General features: G+C 40.4%; 1 protein-coding gene across 1 annotated transcript in view; it reads right to left on the bottom strand.

Annotated features, from left to right (window-relative positions):
* The window catches only part of CCDC13 (coiled-coil domain containing 13), a 110749-nt gene that overhangs the window by 27163 nt on the left and 58640 nt on the right, over nt 1-24946 (bottom strand). The window contains 3 exon segments of the mRNA XM_043978082.1: nt 20063-20191; nt 23427-23510; nt 24696-24844. Of these exon segments, the coding sequence (XP_043834017.1) occupies nt 20063-20191; nt 23427-23510; nt 24696-24844 (362 nt within the window).

Raw genomic sequence — 24946 nt, 5'->3', positions numbered from 1 at the left:
GCATAATGGAATGAAATGGGAATTTAATGAAATCAATTAAGGGGGGGTGGGGAACTTAAATGAAATGAGAGGTGGGCATCCCGGGCAGATGGTGCTGTGGGAGGTAACCTGTTCACCACCACAAACAAACACCAAACTCAGCAAACACAGCACTGACAAGAGGAGAAAAAGGGAAAGAACTTAGCACATGATAATTCTTACTGTGAGAAAATAACTGAGAACTAACCCACAAGCCCATTGTTTCTGACTTCCGCACCCCCAGAGCGGCCTTTCTTCTCTGCCCCTCCCCTCCTACACATATAGCCTATGACTGCTAGGGCCAGGTTAGCCCCAAGTTCCTAATTGGTGTCTGTAGTTTGAGTACCAACTTTCGGAGTTAATCCTTGTGGGGACCAATTTTTAATTGGGGAATGCTAGCTAAGCGGCTCGCCGCAATATTGGGGCAAGGAAGGAAACCGGCAGCCTCCCTCAAAACAGAACAAGATTTATTTTAACAAGAACGAACTTTAAAAAAACCACAAACAGGATCAGTAGGATCAAGGGAAAGGAAATAAAATGGGGAAAGGGAAATTATAATACCTGAAAAATACCACCGCCCAGGAATCAGCTGAAAATATGCCTGTCAAAGAACGCCTGTCGCTCTCCAGTTTCCACCTTGAATGCCCAATTCTCCTCCCCCAAACCTAGAAACACTCCACACAGTCCCAGCCAATGGGATGGCCACTCTGACAGTCACATGACTGCCCTCACTAGGCTTCCAATCATTATAATTTTGCCAGGCCCATGTAGGCGACGGCGAGTGGTGATGATGTGAGGTGCCAGAGCCCTGGCAACGGCTACAACCAGTGGGTGGAGCACCGTGAGGTTTGCGGAGCCCCAGGCCAGTGCTCGCCGAGGCATAAAAATCTCAAATAACAATTAATTCTTTACATCCTAAGGGTGACCTGGCTCTCTGGGCAAGCAGAAGCCCATGAATCAAACCTGTCCTGAGGCTGAAAAAGAAGGAGAGGGAGTACCTAGAGAGGTGTGGATCTTGAGAGGAAAAATTTTGGATGAGGAAAGAGTCCAGAAATGCTATGGGTCATAATTTTTTTTTTTTTTTTGTGAGGCAATTGGGGTTAAGTGACTTGTCCAGGGTCACATAGCTAGTAAGTGTCAAGCGTCTGAAGCTGAATTTGAACTCAGGTCCTCTTGAATCCAGGACTGGTGCTTTATTTACTGTGTCACCTAGCTGCCCCTGGTCATAACTTTTAATGATATTCAGGAGTGAGTAATCTTTCAGTAGAAGAAATGAGAGAGAGATGGAGAAGAGACTCAATTGCAAAAAGCATTTCAGAGTTTCCCATCAGCAATTTTCTTGGGCAACTTCTCCCCACTCAAAGAAAGTCAGTCTCAAAGAAGAGGTAGAAGCCCAGAAGATGCCAAGAAGAAGAATAGATCCAACCACAACAGCCAAGAGGCTCCCAATCTCCCTGAAACATGCTCCCAATGGATTGCCCTCACTCTTTGAGAGCTGTACATCTTGTCCAAACTTGGTGATCTAAAAGAGGAGATACAAGCATCACAGATGTAGGAAGGCCTGGATCTACAAAAGGAAAAGGATTAGAAGCAAGTTTACCTCATAGAAGTTTAGCACCATAGAAAAATCATCAGTGTCTATCAGGGGATAAACAGATAAAAGCTGACTGAGGAGAAGAGAGGGATAAATGTTCAAAGGAAAAAGCTATTTCAACTAACAAGAACTTCACAACAAAGGGAAATGAATTAAAATCTCCTCAGGAAGGTGAAGCTATTATGATAAATTCTGCAAAGCCCCCTTGCAACCACAGTGGAGCCAGCAATAACAGTACTTGGTTTATGCCCCAAAGAGATCAAAGGCAGGGGGAAAGGACCCACATGTACAAAAATGTTTATCAGAGGCCTTTCTGTTGTGGCAAAGAACTTGAAATGAAAGTAGTGTTCATCGATTTTGGGCGGGGGAATACATAGAAATCATGTATCTAAATATATAATGGTATATGAATGTAATGGAATACTACTTGATGAAATTATGAAAGGAAAAGAAGAGAAACCTGGGAAGCTTTGTATGAATGGATGCTGAGTGAAGTGAGTAGAATCAGAAGGACAATTTATACATGAAGATTGTAAAAGACAATGTTGAAGGTAACTTTGAAAGACTTAAGGGTTCTGATCAACTTAATGTCCAACCACAATTCCAAAGGACCAATGATGAAACCTGCTACCAACCTCCTAACAGAAAAGTGATAGACTCGGTACAAAAAAGAGGGAAATATTTTAATAAACATTGACAATATAGATATTTTGCTTGACTATGCATATTTGTAATAAAGGTTTTGTTTTTCTTTTTTCCCCCTAAATGGAAGAGGGAGGTGGGAGAGAGAGAAAATAGATTTTTGTTCATTAAAAATTTGTTTTTAAAAACAACAACAATGGAACAATTCCCAAAAAACCCCTCCAGAATGTTTCAGAGAGCAGAGAACAAAATGGGTAAAAATATGGGCAGAAATTAAAATTCATAAAAAAGAAATCAATAAGTCTACAATGTTGATACCACCTGAGATGGTGTCTTTCTTCATGTGCAAGTTGCTAAGGAGATGCTTCTGGGAGAATCATGATGACATGTAAGGAAAGTATCTTGGAGAGAAGAGGCATGAGCAGACATTCTGTCAGTGGCTTTAGGTAATACCACATGATGAAAAATCATTCCAAAAGGCCTGTCAGGGGCAGCTAGGTGGCACAGTGGATAAAGCACCAGCCCTGGATTCAGGAGGACCTGAGTTCAAATCCAGCCTCATACACTTGACACTTACTAGCTGTGTGACCCTGGGCAAATTACTTAAACCTCGTTGTCCCATGTACCCCTCCAAAAAAAGGCCTGTCAGCTTTAGGCTCCTGATTTATGTCTCAGCAATCTTGAGAGAGCTGGCAACTGGTGAAAGGAGGGAAGGAAGCCTAAAACCCCATGTGTATGAAGGGTCTTGGGGCTCCTTGGCATACTGTTATTGCAGGGTTAAGATGCAGCCATTCTATTATCTATGCTACAAGGAATGATTATGAGTAGAGCTTCCCTTGGTACCTTGTAGTTACAGAGTTAGGGCTTCACAGCAAGCCCAGCATCAATACATTGAGAGCAAGGGGCGATATTTGGAAGTAACCTTTGAAACCCCAGGCCAGAAGGAACTGAGACACAGGCTCATCTTGCAGTCATGCCATATTAATGTAAACTTAGTGGAATGGATGCTATGTAGGAAGTAACCTAAACTTCTAGACAATTCCCCCAGAGATGAAGGTGGTAGAGGGAAGATTATATTCCAAAAGATGCTGAAAAGGGGAGGCGATGTATTTTTGTTTTTGTTATATCTTTGAAGTAAATATTCCTTTGTAAAAGCTACTCAGTGTCAAGTGGTGAACTGAGGTGCTAGCCACTGGTCCCCCAAAATGAGGAGGCAAAGACAATGGAGTGAGGCTCAAGATGATTGTAGCAGAAGAAAAAGCACCCCCTAAATCTCTCAGGGTACCCAAGGGAGTACCTGAGGGAGAGATAAAGCCTGTCTAGTCCTGACAGAGTACACATAGAATTTAGAATAAAAGACAGAGCTTTTCTCCTAAACATAATATTCTGTGAAAAACAGAATGACATAATTGTTTGTTTATTTATTTAAAGTTTTGAGTTCCAAATTCTATTCCTCTCTCATTTCCTCCCTCCCTACCCTCCCCCCTCCCCAAGGTTGCAGGCAATCGGTATAGGTTATACATGTGCAATTATGTAAAACATTACCATATTAGTCATTTTCCATAAAAAGACTCAAGTAAAGAAAAAAAGCGCAAAATAGCATGCTTCAGTCTGTGTTCAATTAATATCAGTTCTTTTTCTGGAGGTGGAGAGTATACTTCATCTTTAGTCCTTTGGGATTGTCTTGGATCATTGCATTGTTGAGAGTAGTTGTCATTCACAATTGCTCATAGAGCGATAATGCTGTCATTGTGCACCATGTTCTCCTGGTTCTGCTCACTTCACTATACATCACTTCATATGAGAGAATGACATAATTGGAATGCAAAAGTGCAAACTCAGAAGGAAAATTAATTGCAAGAAATTCTGTGTGTGATGAATACAGAGAAGGATGGAAAGATCTATATGAACTGATGCAAAATGAAGTAAGCAGAGCCAAGAAAACAACATACACAGTAGATACCTATGTAAATGGAAAGAACAACTATACACCAAAAAATCAAGAGTAAATAGAGGAGGGCAGCTAGGTGGCGCAGTGGATAGAGCACCGGCCCTGGAGTCAGGAATACCTGAGTTCAAATCTGGCCTCAGACACTTAACACTTACTAGCTGTGTGACCCTGGGCAAGTCACTTAACCCCAATTGCCTCACTAAAAAAAAAAAAACAAAACAAAACAAACAAACAAAAAAAGAGTAAATGGAGGGGCAGCCAGGTGGCTCAGTGGATAGAGCACAGACCCTGGAGTCAGGAGGATTTGAGTTCAAATCCAGCCTCAGACACTTGACAATAGCTGTGTGACCCTGGGCAAGTCACGTAACCCTCATTGCCTCACCAAAAACAAACAAACAAAAAAGCAAATGTAACAAAATTATAAAATGAAGAGAGATGAAAAGATACCCCCAACCCACCCCTCCATGGAAGTGAGAGGTTCAAAGATGTTACACACTGCACATATTTTTGGATGTTTTCAATGAATGCATCAGTTGCGTTGATGTTTTTTCTCCCTAAAAAATGTTATTTGTCATATGGGATGTCTCCTGGGAGGGGAAGGAAGAGGGATACCGGAGTAACTATGGTGATATAAGAAACAAAATTAAAATCAATAAAAACTTATTTAAAATAAATATTTTTTAAAATAATAAACATTTTTATTTATAGTTTTGAGTTCTGGATTTTATCTCTTCTTCCCTCTCTCCCCTCCCTACTGCCTGAGACAGTAAGCAATCAGATGTGGGTTATATATGTATAATTATGTAAAACATTTGAGTCATTTTGTACAAGAAAACTTGAATAAAAGGGAAATGAAAGAAATTGAAAAATAGCATACTTCAGTCTGTTCCATCAATATCAGTTCTTTCTTTGGAGGTGGATAGTATGCTTCATCATTAGTCCTTTGGGATTATCTTGGATCATTGTATTGCTGAGAATAATTAAATCATTCACAATTCTTCATCAAACAGTACTGACATCTCTGTGCCCAATGTTCTCTTGGTTCTGCTCACTTCACTATACACCAGTTCATGTAAGTCTTTCCAGGCCTTTCTGAAACCATCCTGCTTGTCATTTTTAATAGCACAATGATATTCCATCACCATCATATACCACAATTTGTTTAGCCCTTTTCCAATGGATGGGCATTCCTTTGATTTCCAATTCTTAGTCACCAAAAAAGAGCTGCCATAAATAAAATGAATAAATTTTTTAAAGAAACTGCCACTATCAAAAAGGTATACCATGGTCAGGAAGATGTGAGACAGGGGTCTTGTAATGAACTCTGCTAGCAAAGCTTGGCTAATTCAGGTGTTAATCTTCTTCAAGATGAGACCGAGTATTTCAGAACTGCTCCCATTAATGAGGAGGAAGTGAGTGGGACCTAAAGGGGCACATCTCAGACAGCAGTGTTTCATAAGTCCAAAGAAATGGACAGCACAAGTAATGAGGGTAAAGGCAAAGAATAGGATGGGGCTCACCAGGTTCAGGCTATAGAATGGTTTCCATTGCACATCTCTGCCTCCGTTAAACATTTACTATATTCATGGGAACAAATTCTATCCTAGAAATGGAAATAAAATTTAAAAGGGGATGGGGCAAGAGTTAAGTGCAAACAATTTCTCTTGAAGAAGGGCATTATAAATTAGCATCATAGAAATCAAAGAATGGATGAAATGGGAGGTAGAGGCAGGATTAACTTTTAAGAAAGCGTAAAATCAGAGACACAAAGACAGAGACAAAGAGAGACAAGGGAGAGAGACAGAGAGAAGTTTGAGAGAGGAGACCAGGGTCAGACTAGTTTAAGGAAAACAAACCAAAGAGACTAAGTACTAACTTAAAAGGGGAAAAATATATACACATATATTGACCACAAATCAAAAATCCCCAACTAAATAATAAAGTAGGAATTCTGAAAATTAAAGAGATTAATAAAACAGAAAGCAAAAAAGACCAAGTTATTCTTTTGAAGAGAAAAAAAATAAAAAATAGAGGTGATTAACCTGATTTTTAAAAAGGGAAGAAAATCAAACTGTTCATATCTAGAATGAAAAAGAAGAACTCACAACTGAAGAAGAAATGAATAAAAAAAGGCAGGCAGCCCAACTCTCATAGCTACTCCAGCACAAACCTAAAAATCACACCAGACTATATGGTGATAAGAAGAAAACAATATGTAAAACTACAGTAAGTGACTTTTCCATCAACAACTGTACATACCAGAAAAGCTAGTGCCAACACAGGCAAACAAGATGGCAGCTCCCAGTACAACCAGAGACAGACACACAAGGCTCTCTAACCTGAGGGAGTAAGACATGAGACCTCCTTGAGAAAACCCCAGGATGGTGAGAAACAAACAGCAGGAGACTTTGGAAGTAACCAGTAATGGCAGTAACCAGTCCAAGTTAGAACTCAGACTAGAACACCCCAGGCTCCAGGGCTTTGGGGTCAGTGCACTCTGTCCTAACATGCCACATGTGCTGAAAGTGAGTCTGACCCTGAGAAGTTGAAGTCAGCACAGGAATCCAGACTGAGAGCAAGCAGAGGTCAACCACTTAGCCCCAAAACTCATCAGGGAGGCAGTGTCTGGCCTTGTCACAATGCCCCTGATTCAAGAACTAAGGCTGGAGAAATGAATAAACACAAGATATCAGACCACTCTAAAGATTTATAATAAAGCCAAGATATCAAAAAACCCATCCTAGAATGAGAGAATAGCTCCATGACAGTTGAAAGTAGAGAATCAAAGGGAAAAAATATAGATTCTCCACTAACTACATGAATACCCAGAAGAAATAAAGAGATAAAAATAAAATAAATTTTCTATAGAAAAGAAATGGGGGGCAGCTAGATGGCACAGTGGATAAAGCACTGGCCCCAGATTCAGGAAGACCTGAGTCCAAATCTGGGCTCAGACACTTGACACTTACTAGCTGTGTGACCCTGGGCAAGTCAGTTAACCCTTATTGCCCCACAAAAAAAAAAGAAAAAAAGAAAAGAAGTGGAAAGAGAAGAAATACCTTAGGATGGAAAGTGGTTAACCTTATCCAAGTGATAGCCTCCCTGAAAACTAGAATAAGACAAAATAGAAATCAAGGACCCCATGAAACAGCAAGAAATATTAGTCTTTTTAAAAAACAAACAAACAAAAAAAGTAAAGTACCTGCTGCCAATAGCAAGTGACCTGGACAACAGACACCAAGTAGAGATCATTTAACAATAATCAAACTACCTGAAAACTGGGATGAAAAAAAATTCTGGACACTCTATTTCAAGAAATCATAAATGAAAACTGCCCAGATCTATTAGAACTAAAGGGCAGTGGGGAAGAGGGGGGAATGGAGTCAAGATGGCAAATTAGAGGCAGCCACCCAGCAGAACTCTCCCAACATTCCTCTTCAAACCGCTTTAAAATAACACTTCAAATTAAATTTTGGAATGGCAGAACCAAGAAAAGGTCGGGGTGAGATATTTTTCCAGCCTAAGAAAACTTAGGAGGTCAGCAGCAGAGGTCTGTGACACCAGGTAGAGGCCTATATGGAAGGCATACACAGAATGGAATCAATAGTGCATTAGCAGCAGCACTTTTGACAACGTTCAGCCCAGAGATGTTCTGAGTTTCAGTTCCAGGGCAGAGAGGAGCACTAGTGGTCAGTCATAACATTGCAGGGGCTCTGGTCACACTTCCAGAGTTGAGAAGAGTGCTAACAATTATAGCTGGAGAGTAAGCAAGGGCCCTTCCTGGGTAAAGACCAGACCACAGACAAGGAAAGTAGATGTTCATCAACTGGGGAATGGCTGAATAAGTTGCGGCATATGATTGTGATGGAGCACTATTGTACTATTATAAGAAATGAACAGGATGGTGGTTTAAGAAAAACATGGGAAGGCTTATATGAACTGATGCAAATTCAAGTGAGAACTGGGAGATCATCATGCACAGTAACATCAATGTTGTAATGATTATCAACCGTGAAAAACTTGACTACTCTGATCAATACAATGATTCAAGACAATTCCAAAGGACTCGTGATGAAAAAATGCAATCTACCTCCAGAGAACTGGTGAACTCTGAGTTTAAATTAAAGTATAACTTTTCTTTCTTTCTTTCTTTCTTTTTTCTTTCCTTTTGGTGATATGGCTAATATGGAAATGTTTTCCATGATGTCATATGTAAAATTGATATAATTTTGCTTGCCATCTCAGTGGATGGGGCATAGGTGGGAAGGAGGGAGAGAATTTAAAACTTTAAATTTAAAAAGGAAATAATGTTTAAATAAGTAAAAAATAAATTTATTCTAAACATATTATTAAAATAATACATTTAATTTTTTTAAAACTAGAGGACAAAATGAAAATACAAAAAAACCCCATCACTTCCTGAAACCCCAAAACCAAATTATGTCACAGCCAAAATCCAGAGCTTCCAGGTCAAAGAAAAAATACATCAAATATCCAGAAAGGAGGAGTTCAAGTATCAAAGAACTGCAGTTAGGTTCACATACAATATAGCAGCTACTAAAAGAAAGGAGACCTTAGAATGCATATTGCAAAAGATATAGGTTTACAGTCAAGAGTAACATCCTGCGAACCTAAGCATAGTTCTACCTTTAATGGAAAAGAACACCTTTAAAACATTCATGATAAAAAGATCAGAACTGAGTAGGAAGTGTGAAATGCAAACATAAGAGTCAAGAGAAACCCAGAGAGTTAAAGGTATTTGGGCAATTGGAAGGGGATATATGATGATGAAAAATGAGTAATCTAATACAAGTGTCTTTGTAAAATCTCAATGTCATCAAAGGGTATTAAGGGAGTTAATTAAGAGAAAGGCAGACCTGATAGTGGATCCATTCTGTTCAGTGAGTTTTAAGAGGGAAAAGAAAAGAGAGGTAAAAGGAGAAAGAAGAGGGTGGAACCTACTATTTCTCATCATTGAGGTATGTGAGGAGAGTGTACAAACATAAGGAAAGGGGTGGGGAGAGTGAATATCAGAGGAACCTCACTCTTGCCTGAACCACACAAAGTAGGATTACATGTGCACATATACAAACAGAGTTTGGTATAAAACGACATCAAACTCAACAGAGAAAAAAAGTAGGAATGGGAGGGGGAGATTAAGGAAGGAAAATATGAGAGAGGGAATTATGTTGGTTTACTAGGCTACTCTTTCTCCTCTCAGGAATCTAGGGGTAAACTCTGAAAGGTTGGGAGGTAGTCTTCCAGTATCTAGCTCATGAGCCCCCATGGCTACACTTATCCTATTATCAATTAGTATCAATTAGCCAGCAATATTTAAGTAGCTTTAGAAATAAGTATTTACTAAGGTGGATATTAAGAACAATTAATACAAAGCATACCCTTAAATGAGGGCATGCTGTCCTACATGTACATACAGAACACAGAAGATCATGGGTTCAAGCTTAGATTACATGTGGCAGAAGATGAACAGTTCTTTCCTCTTCTTCATGGGGACTTCAGAAAGTTCCCCATAGGCATGGTTTAGCTTTCTGCTGGGCTCCTTGTAAAGTCCTGAAGCCACCTTTACTCAGTGTGGCTAAAGTTTCCTCACCTCCCGATGCAGACACTACCATCAGTTGTTCTAGAGATGCTACTAGGATAATGATGGAAAGTCCAAAACCCAACAGGCCATCTTCCTCTGTTTAAGGAGACATGCATTTCTCCTCCCCCTCAGTGACTCCCTCTCAGGGGACTGTTTTGAAAGTTCAAGTTCCAAATGAACCTCCTATACAAGTTTTTAAAATTAGACTTTTATACGACTAAATCTCTTTAGTCAATCTCAATACGTGTCCTGTGTAGCACTTGAACTCCATTTTATCTAATGATTTTCATGCCTTCTAAATTAATCAAGCACCTCTCCCACCTAGCCTGTTAGCCTGTGGTTGCCTAATGATTCAATAGTGGTGTCCAGGCTTTGTTCACACCTAGTTCATACTTCTGATTGACTATGAATCAAGAAGTGTGGGTCCTTGGCAATTACTGAGGTAGGAGTATGGAACACCCTTGTTATAAAAATAAGAAAAGAAAAAAGAGAAGGTTATGCACTGTAGTCATGCAAAATATTTTAAAATTTTATATTAGCTATGTTGCGAAAGAGAAAACAGACCAAAAAAACACCTGAAAAACAAGAAAAGCCAAGTTAAAAAAAAGTATGGTTCAATCTGCATTCAGATTTCATCAGTTCTTTCTTTGGAGGCAGATTAGAACAGCTAAGTCATTCACAAATGATCATCATTTAATATTGCTGCTACTGTGTACAATGATCTCCTGGCTCTGCTCATTTCATTTTGCATCAGTTCACATAAGTCTTACCAGGTTTTTCTGAAACCATCCTGCTTTGTCATTTCTTATAGCACAATAGTATTCCATCACAATAATATATCAAGACTTGTTCAGCCATTCCCCAACTGATGAGCATCCCTTCAATTTCCAATTCTTCGCCACCACAAAAAAAAGTTGCTATAAATATTTTTATAACTATGGGATCTTTTCCTATTTCTTTGATCTCTTTGAGATATAGACCTAGTAGTGATATTGCTGGATCAAACGGTATGCAGAATTTTATAGTCCTTTGGATATTGTTCCAAATTGTTCTCCAGAATGGTTGGATCAGTTCACAACACCACCAAGAGTGCATTAGTGTCCCAATTGTCCCATATCCCCTCCAACATATGTCATTTTCATTTTCTTTCATATTAGTCAATCTAATAGGTATTAGGTGGTACCCTAGAGTTCTTTTAATTTGCATTTTTCTAATCAATAGTGTTGGGTGGTACAGTAGATAGAGTTCCTGGTCTGGAGTCAGGGAGAATCATCTTCATGAGTTCAAACCTGGCCTCAGACACTACTAGTTATGTGACCCCGGGCAAGTTATTTAACCCTATTTGCCTCAATTTGAGATACAGAAGGAAATGGCAAACCACCACATTATCTTTGCCAAGAAAACCCCAAATGGGGTCACAAAGAAACAGACACAACTGATAATGACTGAATAACAACAAAAATAATGATTTAGAGCATTTTTCATAAGGCTATATATCGTTTTGGTTTCTTTGTCTAAAACTGCCTGTTTGACCAGTTATCAATTGAAGAATAACTCATATTCTTAAAAAGTTGACTCTGTTCTCTATATATTTGAGAATTGAGGCCTTTATCAGAGAAACTTGATATAAAAATTTCCCCTCAATTTCCTGTTTTCCTTCTAATATTGGCTGCATTGATTTTGTTGGTGTGAAACCTTTTTAATTTAATGTAATCAAATTTATCCATTTTATATCCCATAATGCTCCCTATCTCTTGTTTGGTCGTAAATTCTTCCTTATCCATAGATCTAACAGGTAAAGTATTCCATGCCCCTATAATTTGCTTATGATATGACTCTTTTTTTCTAAACTATGTGCCCATTTCGATCTTATCTTGGTACATGGTGTGTGAGAGGTGGGTCAATACAGTTTCTGCCAAATTGCTTTCCCAGTTTTCCCAGGATTTTTTGTCAAATGCTGAATTTGTTTCCCAAAAGCTTGGATCTTTGTATTTATCAAACATATAGTTTACTATGGTCATTTACTACTGTGTGTTATGTACTTTCTGTTAGTTCAATATTTTAAAAATAACAATACTACCTAAACTAATTTATAAATTTAGTAACATCACTCAAATTACCAAGGTAATATTTTATTGAACTAGACAAGACAATAACTTCATCCAGAAGAAAAAGAGATCCACAATCTTAAGGGAGATAATAAAAAATAAGTAAAGGGGGCAGCTAGGTGGCACAGTGGATAGAGCACTGGCCCTGGATTCAGGAGTACCTGAGTTCAAATCCAGCTTCAGACACTTAACACTTACTAGCTGTGTGACCCTGGGCAAGTCACTTAACCCCAATTGCCTCACTAAAAAAAAAAAGAAAAAAAAAAGTAAAAATTAATGTGGTGAAGCATCACCAAACCTGAAACTATTATAAATCAGTAGTCATTCAAAATAATTTTGTATTGGTCAAAAAATAGGAGAGTATATTAGTGGAACAGCCCATATAAGCCAAAAGAAGGAGGAGGAGGAAGAAGAGGAGGAGAAAAAGGAGGAAGAAGAGGAAGAGGAAGAAAAGGAAGAGAAGGAGGAGAAGAAGGAGGAGAAAAAGAAAAAGCAATAAGTAGGATAAAACAGCAATCCAATTTTAATAAGACCAAGAACATAAATTTTTGGGAGCAGGGCTCCCTTTTCAACAAGAAATGCTGGAAAAACTGGAAATCAGTTTACCAGAAATTAAGTTGAGACCAACACAGACTCATAGATCTAGAGCTGGAAAGGACCACAGAGACCATCTAGTCCAATCCTTTAATTTTACAGATAAGTAAACCGAGGCCTAAGAGTTTTAGGTAACTTGACCACCTTACACCATAAACCAAGCTAAGCTTGAAGTAGATACCACACTGTAGTTCATAAAAGGTAACATCGCAAAAAAAAAAAAAAAAAAAAAAGAACAGCTACATCTATGGCCAATGCAAGAATCCATAACCAATCATGGGACAAAGGAGATCGCAGAAGACAAAATAGACAATTTCAGTTCCATAAATTTTTAACACTTTTGCACAAGTAAAATCAATGAAGATAGAATAAATAAAGAAGTTGTAGGATAGGAAAAAAAACTATCAAATATCACCAATAAAATTCTGGAATCATTTTGCATGACTGTTTATGTGTAATGGATATAGTATTTCTTGCTTTCTCACTGGGTGGGGAAGGAACAAAGGGCAGAATAGAATGTGGAACTGAAAATAAAAATAAAATTTAAATTTAAAAAAGTATGGTATTCAAGATATGTAGAAAATGGATACAATTATGTAATGCCAAGAGAAACTCCTTAGTATATAAATATAGGAACAAACAATCACAGTTAGGCCAAAATATAGAGGGGAAACCCAGTTTTTGAAAGAAGAATTATAAAGTATAAGAAACCACTTGACAATATGCCCCCCAAATCACTAAGAGAAATGCATATTTTAAAAACCGAGGTTTTAATCTCACTTATAAATTGATGAAGATAGTGGTGTTATGGAAACCCAGGGACAATTTGATGTTGGAAAGACTGTGGGCACTGTTCCTGAATCTATGAATTAGTTAACAGTTTTGGATATCAATTTGGAATTATGCAAGCAAATTAACCAAGAGGTAAGAAGCATTCTTCATCATTCTCTTTTCTTTCTGTTCTGGTCATTACATTGACCAAAGTTAGTAAGTCTTTCAAAGTTGTCTTTTACAACACTGTAGCCAATTCATAAATTGCTTTCCTGGTTCTATTCACATCACTATGCATCAGTTCATACAAGTCTTCTCAGATTTCTTTGAATCTATATTTTTTATAATTTCTTACTTTGCAATAATATTCCATTAATTTCCCAGTTAATGAGCACTCATTTCGTTTCCAGTTCTTTGCTATAACAAAAGTGCCATTATAAATATTTTTGCATATAATAGGTTCCTTCCCTCTGTCTTTCATTATTTTGGGGTATAAGCCTAGTAGTGGTATCACTGCATCAAAGGGTATGCACAGTTTAGCGACTTTAGGCATAATTCCAAATTGTTTTCTGGAATGGTTATACCATTTGGAAGGTCTTTTTTCCAAGTGACAGTGTTGTAAAGACAAAAGAAATATAGGCAGTGTACAGTGTAATATTGTGGAGACAGTATAGGACCTGAAGTCAGAAGGTTTAGACTCAAACCCAATTTCTGCTATGTGACCTTCCTCTCTTGGTCTTAGTTTCCCCTCTGAGGAATGGAATGTTACTACTTTATAAGAAATGATAGAATCTAGATGCGGAGTGAACCATACTATCTATCTTTGTTTTGTTTTTGTTTTTTGAGGTTTTTCCTTTTTGCTCTGATTCTTCTGGCACAGCATGACTAATGCAGAAATATGTTTAATATGATTGTACATATATAACCTATATCAGATTGCTTGCTGTCTTGGGGAGGGAGGAGGGAAGAAAATGACTGAGACTGGCCCAAAGGAGATATAGGAGAACGTTTCTCGTTTCTTTCTTTGCAGAGGTATGAGGGACTATGTGTGTGGACCAGTGTATGTGACACTGGACTCCATGGATGTTAGTTAGGGACTTCTCCCTGGGAAGGGTATGGGGGATGTAGTGGGAAATGGAGGTGATGTAAAAACAAAGAATAGCAATAATTTTTCACCTCAAACTTTACAGCTCATCTTATCCAACCCCCTTGTGTTGAGGACAAAGAAACAGGCCTGGAGAGGGGTTTGTAATGATGGCCACAGTCGAGATGTGTGCTTCCTTTTTGTCTCCAGTCACCATTGTTCCAAACAGTAGGAATGTGGATGTGATTGGAATCATTTCAGAGGGGCAGGGGTGAGATGGAGTGAAGAACAAGAGCAGGATGGATGCTGTTAATAGGTGCCTTGGGAGTTGGGGGGAGGGCAGGAGGCTGACTCCTGGAGAATGTACAGTAAGTAGCTGCCTTCATTCACTTTCCTATAACCTCATGCCACTTTCACACAATTAGTCACAAAGGCTGAGGTAGAAACCCAAGGGCTAGCAGAGAATATATTTAGTCCAATATCCTATGCCCGGCGGTGACTACCAACAGCCAATTTTCTAGAGAAAATAGCTTCTAATGCACTAAAGCCAATTGCCTGATCCTACTTTTAGAGGAAGGCTCCTTTTTTATCCTGGCAGGAGATCACAGGCCTTCCCTGAAGCATTAGCTACGATTACCCTTATCGCTGCTGTAGCTGGGACGGCTGAAAATGCTATTCATGGTCATAAAATTATATACTCCTTTCTTAAGTCCCAGCATAGCATTTAACTTCATAACCTCTTGCTGGCAGTGAATCTCCACAGTTCGACTTTCTGTTGCATCAAGGAGCACTTCGTTTCATTAGTTCTAAATTCAATGCCTTTTAATTTCACTGAGCAGCCCTCTGACTCTTTTATTACGGGACAGTGGAAAAGAGGGGACTAACCAGTTCTTGTTATGCTCTTCATAATTCTGATTATGCTAAACAGACTCCTCTCTCCATTCTGATTTAATTTAAACACTCCCAGTCTATGGTTTTCGTCTTATGATAAACCCCAGTCTTTGTTATCACCACCCTCCTGATGGCTTCACTTTACTAGGCAGGGACAAGGATTTAAAATCAAGGGAAGCAACTGAATTCCATAGACATTGATGAATGCCATGCCTACTGCATGTGTACCCTTGGGTTGTGTGATGGGGCAGATTCACTGACAAACTTCCTGGATGTTTCCAGTCATGTGGAAACCTGGTCATGAAAGTCTCCTGTAACTTTGGGAAGATGCAGAAAAACCTCTTGACAGTGGTAGGGTGTTTGTTAGTTAAAAGAACAGATAGTGGGGGCAGCTAGGTGGCAAAGTGGATAAAGCACTAGCCTTGCATTCAGGAGGACCTGAATTCAAATCCAGCCTCAGACACTTAACTAGCTGTGTGACCCTGGGCAAGTCACTTAACCCTCATTGCCCTGCAAAAACAAAAAAACAAAACAAAAGAACAGATAGTTTCTGATTGCTCTCTCTAGGGGAGGGACTGAAGGTGAGCTCACTCAATACACACACACACACACACACACACACACACACACACACACACGACCTCCAGCATCTGGGCAACTAGTTCTTGTGGCAGATAGAGTCAGTGTGATAAGGTGACCCTGTCTATGTGCCCTGGCTGACTTTTCTGCTTTATGTTGCCCCTCTTAAGCAGATGACCAAGTATGAACCTCAAACTAGGCATGTCCAGGCTCAGATGCAACTTTGTAAGTTTGAGAGGTTCACTGAATAAAGACAGCAGGAGGCAAGGGAAGTTACTTCATTGGAGGAGATGACCACTGATAAGAGGAAGAGACCAAAACCCTGGCCTGGCTTGTCAGAATATAAGGACACTTTAGGGGCAGCTAGGTGGTGCAGTGGATAGAGCACTGGCCCTGGATTCAGGAGTACCTGAGTTCAAATCCGGACTTAGACACTTGACACTTACTAGCTGTGTGACCCTGGGCAAGTCACTTAACCCCCATTGCCCCACAAAAAAAAAAAAAAGAATATAAGGACACTTTGAGAGAGATGGTATGGAGCTGAGGTGAGATATAAAATACCTAGTCAGTCTTGCCAATGGCTTTACGCTCTAATGAAGATTGAATATTAGCTTATTAATAGTTACAAGTTACTGAGTTCTATATGAAGTAATCCTGTTAATGGGTACTATGAGTCTTTTACACTTAGTATTATTTTTGTGTATAGGAATAAAATACCTGTCCCATACCTGATTCATATTGTATATTAGTGCCCTTTTTACTCCCTGTTTGGAGAGACCTAGGTACAAGCCACAGATTTAAACTTCAAATAACTGTCCCTGGGACCCTGGGGTGGAAATTTAATAAGCCAAAGAGTGTGAAAAAGGGAACCTCTCTCCACTTTCATTAAAGGCCAGGCTCCCCCAGGACCATATGCTTAGATCCAGAATAGTGTAGCCTAATAAATATTCCAATCTCTTGGGTCCAGCAGAGGTTTCCTTCATGTTAAACAAATACTACATTGTGAGGCATAATCAATCCATTAATTGTTTTTGCTTAACTCTTCTGCTTTGTTTCTAGGGAGGGTTTAGTTCGTAGGTATTGGTGGTAAGGCATATCTAGAAATCACAGTGATACAAGAACAAAAGATGCAGCTAGCCTGTCCTTTTTTAAGAGATGCAAATAGGGGCAGCTAGGTGGCTCAGTGGATAGAGCACCGGCCCTGGAGTAAGGAGGACCTGAGTTCAAATCCGGCCTCAGACACTTAACACTTACTAGCTGTGTGACCTTGGGCAAGTCATTTAACCCCAATTGTCTCACCAAAAAACAAAACAAAAAAAAAGAGATGCAAATAAAGTGAGGGATGAGATATAGAGGGAAACAAGGAAAGCTTCCAGAATGAAGTGGCCTTCAAGCTGGGTTGTAAAAACTCAATAGTTGAAGAGAAGAGAGAGGATGTCTCAGGCATAGGGACTGTGCAGTATAAGCAAACCCAGAGGAAAGGGAGAGAAAAGTAATCAAGATGCAAAGAGGAAAGGGAGAGAAGAAGAGTGATCAGGAGGCAGAGAGTGGTCCAGCTTGAGGAGGGCAGAGTATATAAAGGGGAACAGAGGAGAAAAGGCTGCAAAGACAAGATGGTTCTAGATTGTGCAGGACTTTGAAGGACAGACTGAAGAATCTGAGCTTTACTTGATAGGGAGCAGCAGGGAGCCAGTGAAAAATTCAGAGCAGTTAGGATGGCATCACCAAATTTGCTTAGTCAACTCTACGGTACTCCATGTCTTTTGATTTCCTAATCTGGTATGGATGACTGCTTCAGAAACCAGTCCTCCCATCCATTTTTACACTTGTATCTTGGTGCTCTGAAGCCAACCCAGTCTGAATTTAACCAGGATCTTTTCCCCTTGCTTGTTCTACTTCAAAATGAGACCCTGCTTCCTCAACCCCAGACAGAGACTGCCACTCATTATTAAACACTTAATGCATGGAAAGCAGACTCTCTTTTTAAAAAATTAATTTTGGGGGCAGCTAGATGGCACAGTGGATAGAGCACCGACCCTGGAGTCAGGAGTACCTGGGTTCAAATATGGCCTCAGACACTTAACACTTACTAGCTGTGTGACCCTAGGCAAGTCACTTGACCCCAATTGCCTCACTAAAAAAAAAAAATTTAATTTTTTTATTCCAAACTTAACAAATTCCAAATAAAATGAGCATTTCCATAGTAGTAGAATAGAAAGGGTTTTACTTGAAACTTCGAACCTCTATTATGTGCAGCTTTCTTTGCTTTTTAAATATTTCTTAAGTTCAACATGTAATTTCCAAAAGTGTTCTATGTAGACTGACTTTTGAGGTTTGCACAAGGTCACTACAATGATAGGTAGCCTTCCAACTGCTAAAAGAAACCAATCACAGGAAATAGAACTTTTGTCCCTGTCACCTTCTTCAAGCCCACACTAATCTCTCCCTTTCTTCTCCAATTCCTGGTGCATTTGTGTCTGCACTAACTAATGATCAATTTATTATACATGGCATTGTTCCTTAATTGCTCCCATAATACTATTTAGGATTTTATTACGTGCTGTCTTCTTCTCTAATTGTTTTATTTGTGTGTATTCTTTCTCTCCAACTAGATTATGTGCTCTTTATAGTTAGAGACTGGGTTATCTTCTGCAATCTCTCTGCTTCCTTTCACACCCTCAAATTCCTAACACAGGGTATAGTTCAAGAAACATTTAAGCACTTATAGATGTGTAGGACCCCCAATACCTGTCATCGAGAAATATAATACACTAATAGGGATATAAGATGTCCACCAATAAGTATGATACAAGGTAAAATGTGACAAGGGCATAGGACCTTGAACAATGGGGGCACTTAACAAATGTTTGCTGATGTGCAAATCAGTCAAAATGCTCTAAGAAAGTCTGGAGGGGAGAAGCAGGCCACTTTTAGGGGGAAATATGAGGGAGGAGGTGGCCCCTGGGCTGGACCTTGAAGCAAAGGAAAGGATTTCAATGGTTAGAAATAAGAAGGGAGCATGTTCTAGGCATGGGAAATATCTATTTTCTTTTCTTTCTTTCTTTTTTTTTTTGGAAAATATTTTATTGTCGGTGATCAGGCTAGTTAGATGTAGTTTAGAGGATACCGGTTTTTCTTTTTTTTTTTGGTGAGGCAATTGGAGTGACTTGTCCAGAGTCACACAGCTAGTAAATGTCAAATGTCTGAGGCTGTATTTGAACTCAGGTCCTCCTGAATGCCAGTACTCTATCCACTGTGCCACCTAGCTGCCCCAAGGATACCATTTTTGCTGGCAACATTCAAAACATCATAATCTGGGGCAAGTTGGACACAGGCCTTCTCTCCATCAGGTTGGATCAGTGTATTGGCCTTAACTATGTTGATATACAGTTTCTTTACTGCCTGCTTAATCTGATGTTTGTTGGCCTTCACATCTATAATGAATAACAGGGTGGTCTTGTCCTTATCCCAGCAAACTCAGTGGTCAAGGGAAGCCCAATAACAGCAGAGTGATGTCCAAACCTGTTTCTCATAGGGACTCTTTCTCAAGGGTATTTGGACTATCCTCAAAGCCAAATGGCCTTGGATTTCCAGAAGGTGTGGGACATTGAGATCATCTTTTTGTGGCTTTGTATACCCTTTGACACTGCCTTCTTGTTCTTCAAGGCCTTTGTCTTAGATGAAGGGGGTGCAGTGGGGGGAACTGCTTTTTCTTTCACCTTCAGTGCCAAAAAACATAAATGACTTGCCCACATATGTGCAGTTACCAAGTTTCAGAGCCGGGAAGTGAACCTCATCTTCTTGACTCTAAGTAGAGCAGATGATCTGCCAAATTTTGTTACTTTTAACCCCTTTTGTGCCTCCCCTAGCACTTACCACAATTGTCTGCACACAACAGCTGCTTAATAAATGTTGGATGAATGAATGAAGGAATGAATGTTACAATTATTATCTCAACTATAAAATAAGCCCAGGGAGCAAAGGACAGAGACTTTCCAGTGAGCTATATTATATTACATATAACTCCAGTGAGTTATATTATATATAACTCCAGGGAGCTATATTATATTATTCCAGCTGAAGCAAAGGAAGCTATGAAAGCCACCAGGTCAGTGAGCTGAACAGACTGATAACAGAGAGGAATGCCCCTGTTCTAGAAGCCAGTGGGGCTGATGACAGCGGCAGCAACATGGCCAAGACCAGGAAAAAAAACATCCCAGAACCTTACCTTTTCTGCAGGACAGCAACAAACTCTGAGAGCCGGTCCCTTTCCACCTCAGCAGACTGTAAAAGGGTCTTGAACTCCATTATCTGTGCCTGACTCCGTTTCAATTCTGTAGAGTCCATCTCTGAAGGCCTACAAAAAGCGTAAGGATCACAGAATCTTGGGGCTGGAAAACACTTGTGGTCACTTAAGGGGAGACTCAGCTGTTGTAAGGTCACCCTAACAAAGCCTCAGGACTACAGACAGAGGTGGAGACGAGGGACTTCAGCCTGCTCCATGTGTAGGCGCCAGATGAAGAGTCACAGATTCTTGAGGGACCTCTGAGGCCAACTAGTCTAATCCATGCTCTCCACAACAAGCCTAACAAATGGTCTCTGTCTGAAGACCTCCAGTTATGATTCACTTACTCTAAAGATGGTAACAAAGCCTGCCTCTCAGGTGCTTCTAGTTAATCCCTCTTCATTCCTCAAACATGCTGGCTTTGCTTATTTATTATCTTTACCATCTTGGGCAAGTCATTTCTCCTTCATAGGACTCAGTTTGGCTTTGCTTTCCCCCTTACCTCAGTCATGGACTTTTAGAGTTGAAGGGAGGCTTAGTCCAACCCCTTCATTTATTTTTTAGTACAAAACAGAAAATGGCAGTACTTGCCTAAAGTCACACTACAAAGTAGCAGAAGAACCAGGGATGGAACCCAGATCACCTGAGTCTGGGAACAGTATTCTTGCTCTACACCATGTTCCCTACTCATCTCTACAATGAGGGGGTTGCACAAGATGACCTGAAAAATAGCCCTGTCCGGGGGGCAGCTAGGTGGCACAGTGGATAAAGCACTGGCCTTGGATTCAGGAGGACCTGAGTTCAAATCCAGCCTCAGATACTTGACACTTACTAGCTGTGTGACCCTGGGCAAGTCACTTAACCCCAATTGCCTCACTAAAAAAAAAAAAAATAGCCCTGTCCAGCTCTGAGTCCTATGATGTTATCTTACAGATGAGGAACCTGAGGTCTCGGGCACTTTGTCTAAGGCCATATAGCAAATTAGTGTCAGAGCCAGGACTAAAATTCATCAGACCTCACCAGAGTATAGAAAGGAGTTGCCTTTGTGAGGATCTCTGCTAAGTAACCTCTCCAATCAAACCTTGGAGCTCCAGCTCCAGCTGAGCCCAGGCATGAAGCCAATCAGGAGGAGGGGCACCGAGGTCCACATTTTGGTTCTTGAATGGGTCCATTATCTCATCTGAGTGGGTACTTCCTCACCTCATGGCAACCCCAGCGCCTCAATGCCTTCCTATCCTGTATAATCCCCATCTGTGTTTTTATGTCAATCCTTCATAGCTTTACCAAAATGTTAGAAGCTTTTCCCTGGTTCTTTTAATATTTCAGGGACAGAAATGTACAACTTGGGCTATCTGTTGTCTCTCATTGACACTGTGGCTGAACCATCCCTTTTTCTGGTCTTAACATGTTCTTGATGAAGCCTTTTACACACGGGTCATCACTAGCAATATGCCCCTTGTCCTAACTTTTCATGGCCATTTAGGATATCTGTAATTTTTATTCTTCTGCCATCACAGTGTTCCATGATTCACAGACACCCAGGGTCACCAAGAGAAGACTGGTGCTACAGAGTTGGACCTTTGCGGTTTGGGATCATTGAAAGCCCTAGCAGTTTTTTTGTGTGTTTTTTTTTTTTGGTGAGGCAATTGGGGTTAAGTGACTTGCCCAGGATCACACAGCTAGTAAGTGTTAAGTGTCTGAGGCTGGATTTGAACTCAGGTCCTCCTGACTCCAGGGCCGGTGCTCTATCCACTGCACCACCTAGCTGCCCCCATTGCAGTTTTCTTAATACAGTCCAGTCCAATCTCCTGCCACTCAACTCCAGGCTCACCTCTCTGTCTATCTGCAGGGTCTGTCCTAGTTAGACGTCATGGACGAGCCTGAAGTGTACCCATCCTCCAAATCTGTGCAATATGGTTTTATCCATTTTGTTTTCCATTGCAAATGGTTAAATGGCCTCTTTCTCATGGCAGCGAATTTCCCTGAAGTGACTTGGTGGCAATAGAGGTCTCAAAAGCGATGAGCATAATCTCACCTGTGAATAACAGCATTTGGAGAACCTCGCTATAAATGGGTCATCCTGTTTGTATTTTGACTTTACCCAGGACATCCTCCATGCTACTGGCACCCACCTTCTCATCTGTTAAATGAGGGGGTTGGGCTAGATCTTCTCAAAATCCTAGCATTTTGTAATTCTCTATGGGCTCCGTACCACGCCAATTAAGAAGGCAAATGTATGAAGTATGCATTTGACAATGAATATAACAAATGGAAAAGACTGCTTATGACATCACTTATAATATTCGGGCTGGAAAACATTTATCAGCCGAGGGAGTGGTTTAAATCTAAAATTCAGTGTTACCACAAAAGACAAGGCCAAACAGACAAGGTGGCTCAGTGGTTTGGAAACATTCATCAATATGACATGAAAGTCCCCCATGAGTGAACAACTTAGCACGGGCATTAGGAGCTTTGTTTGGCAGGAAGTGGTACAGCCCCTGAGGTAGATTCAGGGAATTCTCCTCTTTCAGCAGAGTGGGACAGAGACAAGCGCCCTGGAATCAAAGTCAGGAGACTGTGGTCCAAAGATGGCTCTCCCATTTATTCGCTCTGTGATCTTAGGGAAGTGATTTCAGCTGTCTCAGTCTCCGTGTCCTCATCTGTAAAATGAGGACAGAAACACCGGCGTCCCCTACTCCATAGGGCTGATGCAAGGTTTACTAAGTACACCTCAGAGCACTGATGAAATGCCAACTCTTAAAGTGGAGGGGGCAGCTAGGTGGTGCTGCAGTGGATAAAGCACCAGCCCTGGATTTAAGAGGACCTGAGTTCAAATTTGACCTCAGACACTTGACACTTACTAGCTGTGTGACCCTGGGCAAGTCATTTAACCCTCATTGCCCCGTTTAAAAAAAAAATTTTTTTTAATAAAGTGGAGGGGGCAGCTAGGTGGTGCAGTGGATAGAGCACCAGCCCTGGAGTCAGGAGGACCTGAGTTCAAATCCAGCCTTAGACACTTACTAGCTGTGTGACTCTGGGCAAGTCACTTAACCCCAATTGCCTCACACACACACACACACACACACAAAATAAATAAATAAAAATAAAGTGGAGGGGAGGACCTTACTTTAAATCCCTTTTCAGCCACTTTAGCCTCTCTGCACCTCAGTTTCCTCAGGTTAAAATGGGGATCCATAATCCCTGTCACTGTCTCACTGGGGCTTTTGAGATGATGGATGAGAATGTGGTTGAGAAGCCATAAAGTAGCAGGTTAATGGAGAGAACTGTAGTCATTATGAGGACCTACCTTCGAGGTGACACATTAGGGCTTGGGAGGGAGGGCTGAGTGATTGAAGATTCCACCAGAGTGTGCCCCAGGCTGCTCACCGTTCTGCATGAAATAAGAAAGGTCTCTCAGAACAACTGAACACTAGCCCAGCCAGAAACTGGCTGAGCAGAAATCCAAGGGAGCCACAGTGACAAGTCTTTTTCCATGGGGTGCAAACCAACTTCTTGGCTCTTGGTGGACCTCTCTCAGCATTTCTGTACCCATACCCAAAGCATCACCCCAAGAGCACTAACAACAGGTAGTCAGGATTTCATACTCCTGTGAGGCATTATTTCAGACCTCCTGATTACTCAAAACTAGATGCAACCCTAATGGCAACAATATCATTTCTTTACTTCAAGGATCCATCATTTCCTAGTGGAAATGCACCAACACCTCTAATGCCTACAAAGAAAGAAAGAAAGAAAGAAAGAAAGAAAGAAAGAAAGAAAGAAAGAAAGAAAGAAAGAAAGAAAGAAGGAAGGAAGGAAGGAAGGAAGGAAGGAAGGAAGGAAGGAAGGAAGGAAGGAAGGAAGGAAGGAAGGAAGGAAGGAAGGAAGGAAGGAAGGAAGGAAGGAAGGAAGGAAGGAAGGAAGGAAGGAAGGAAGGAAGGAAGGAAGGAAGGAAAGAAAGAAAGAAAGAAAGAAAGAAAGAAAGAAAGAAAGAAAGAAAGAAAGAAAGAAAGAAAGAAAGAAAGAAAGAAAGAAAGAAAGAAAGGAAGAAAGGAGGAAAAAGAAAGAAAACAACACCTTCTGACCAACCCTCTAAGTGACAAGTCTCCCTGCACTTTGCTAGGCTGGTACAATTCGCTGTTGGGACCTATTCAAATCCTAGGTGGGACCTGACAAAGCTGTACTCTGCTGCCATAACCTCTGAGAACCCTAAGGCACCACCATGCCATGGACATTCACCTTAGGAAGAAGTGAGCAGAGGCACAACAAGAACGTGGATAATAATTAAATGGATTCCCTGTTTCAAATTCTTAGAAGCAGAGGCACTTAAAAGTCAACTGTGCAGCTATTATTAAAGTGAACTGTAATAGACACATTCCTAATGTAATAATGTCTGTGTTTAAATGGGTTCTTCCTACAGATGCAGAGATAATGTAATAAGGAGTAGCCATATATTGTATAAGAAATGCCGCAGTCATCTTAAAATGGCATTTGTGGTTTTGGATGGCTGGCAGGAAACAATATCCTTCTGAATAATTGATATTCATTGCAAATATCTCAATTGCATGCCTCTTACCGAGAAGCTCCGACCCTCCCAATGTGATCTCCGGCTGATGCAGGCGGTTTGAGTAGGTTAAAGTTTGGCTCCTCGATAAACTTGGAAGACAGTGAACTGCCATCCATTAAGTTGGAGTCCTCACTTCGATCTTTGTTCTGAAGATGATGCTGTAAGAAAGTGAACACCAGCATGATTTGACAACGCTTTGGAAAAGAAATGTTCAGAAGCACAGAAATGAATTGGAGCATTCATTATAAACCTTGCAGATG

Source organism: Dromiciops gliroides, chromosome 1, assembly GCF_019393635.1.
Source record: "Dromiciops gliroides isolate mDroGli1 chromosome 1, mDroGli1.pri, whole genome shotgun sequence".
Taxonomy (NCBI): domain Eukaryota; kingdom Metazoa; phylum Chordata; class Mammalia; order Microbiotheria; family Microbiotheriidae; genus Dromiciops; species Dromiciops gliroides.
Note: the sequence above shows the minus strand (reverse complement) of the source record. Positions and strands in the feature narration are given on the sequence as shown.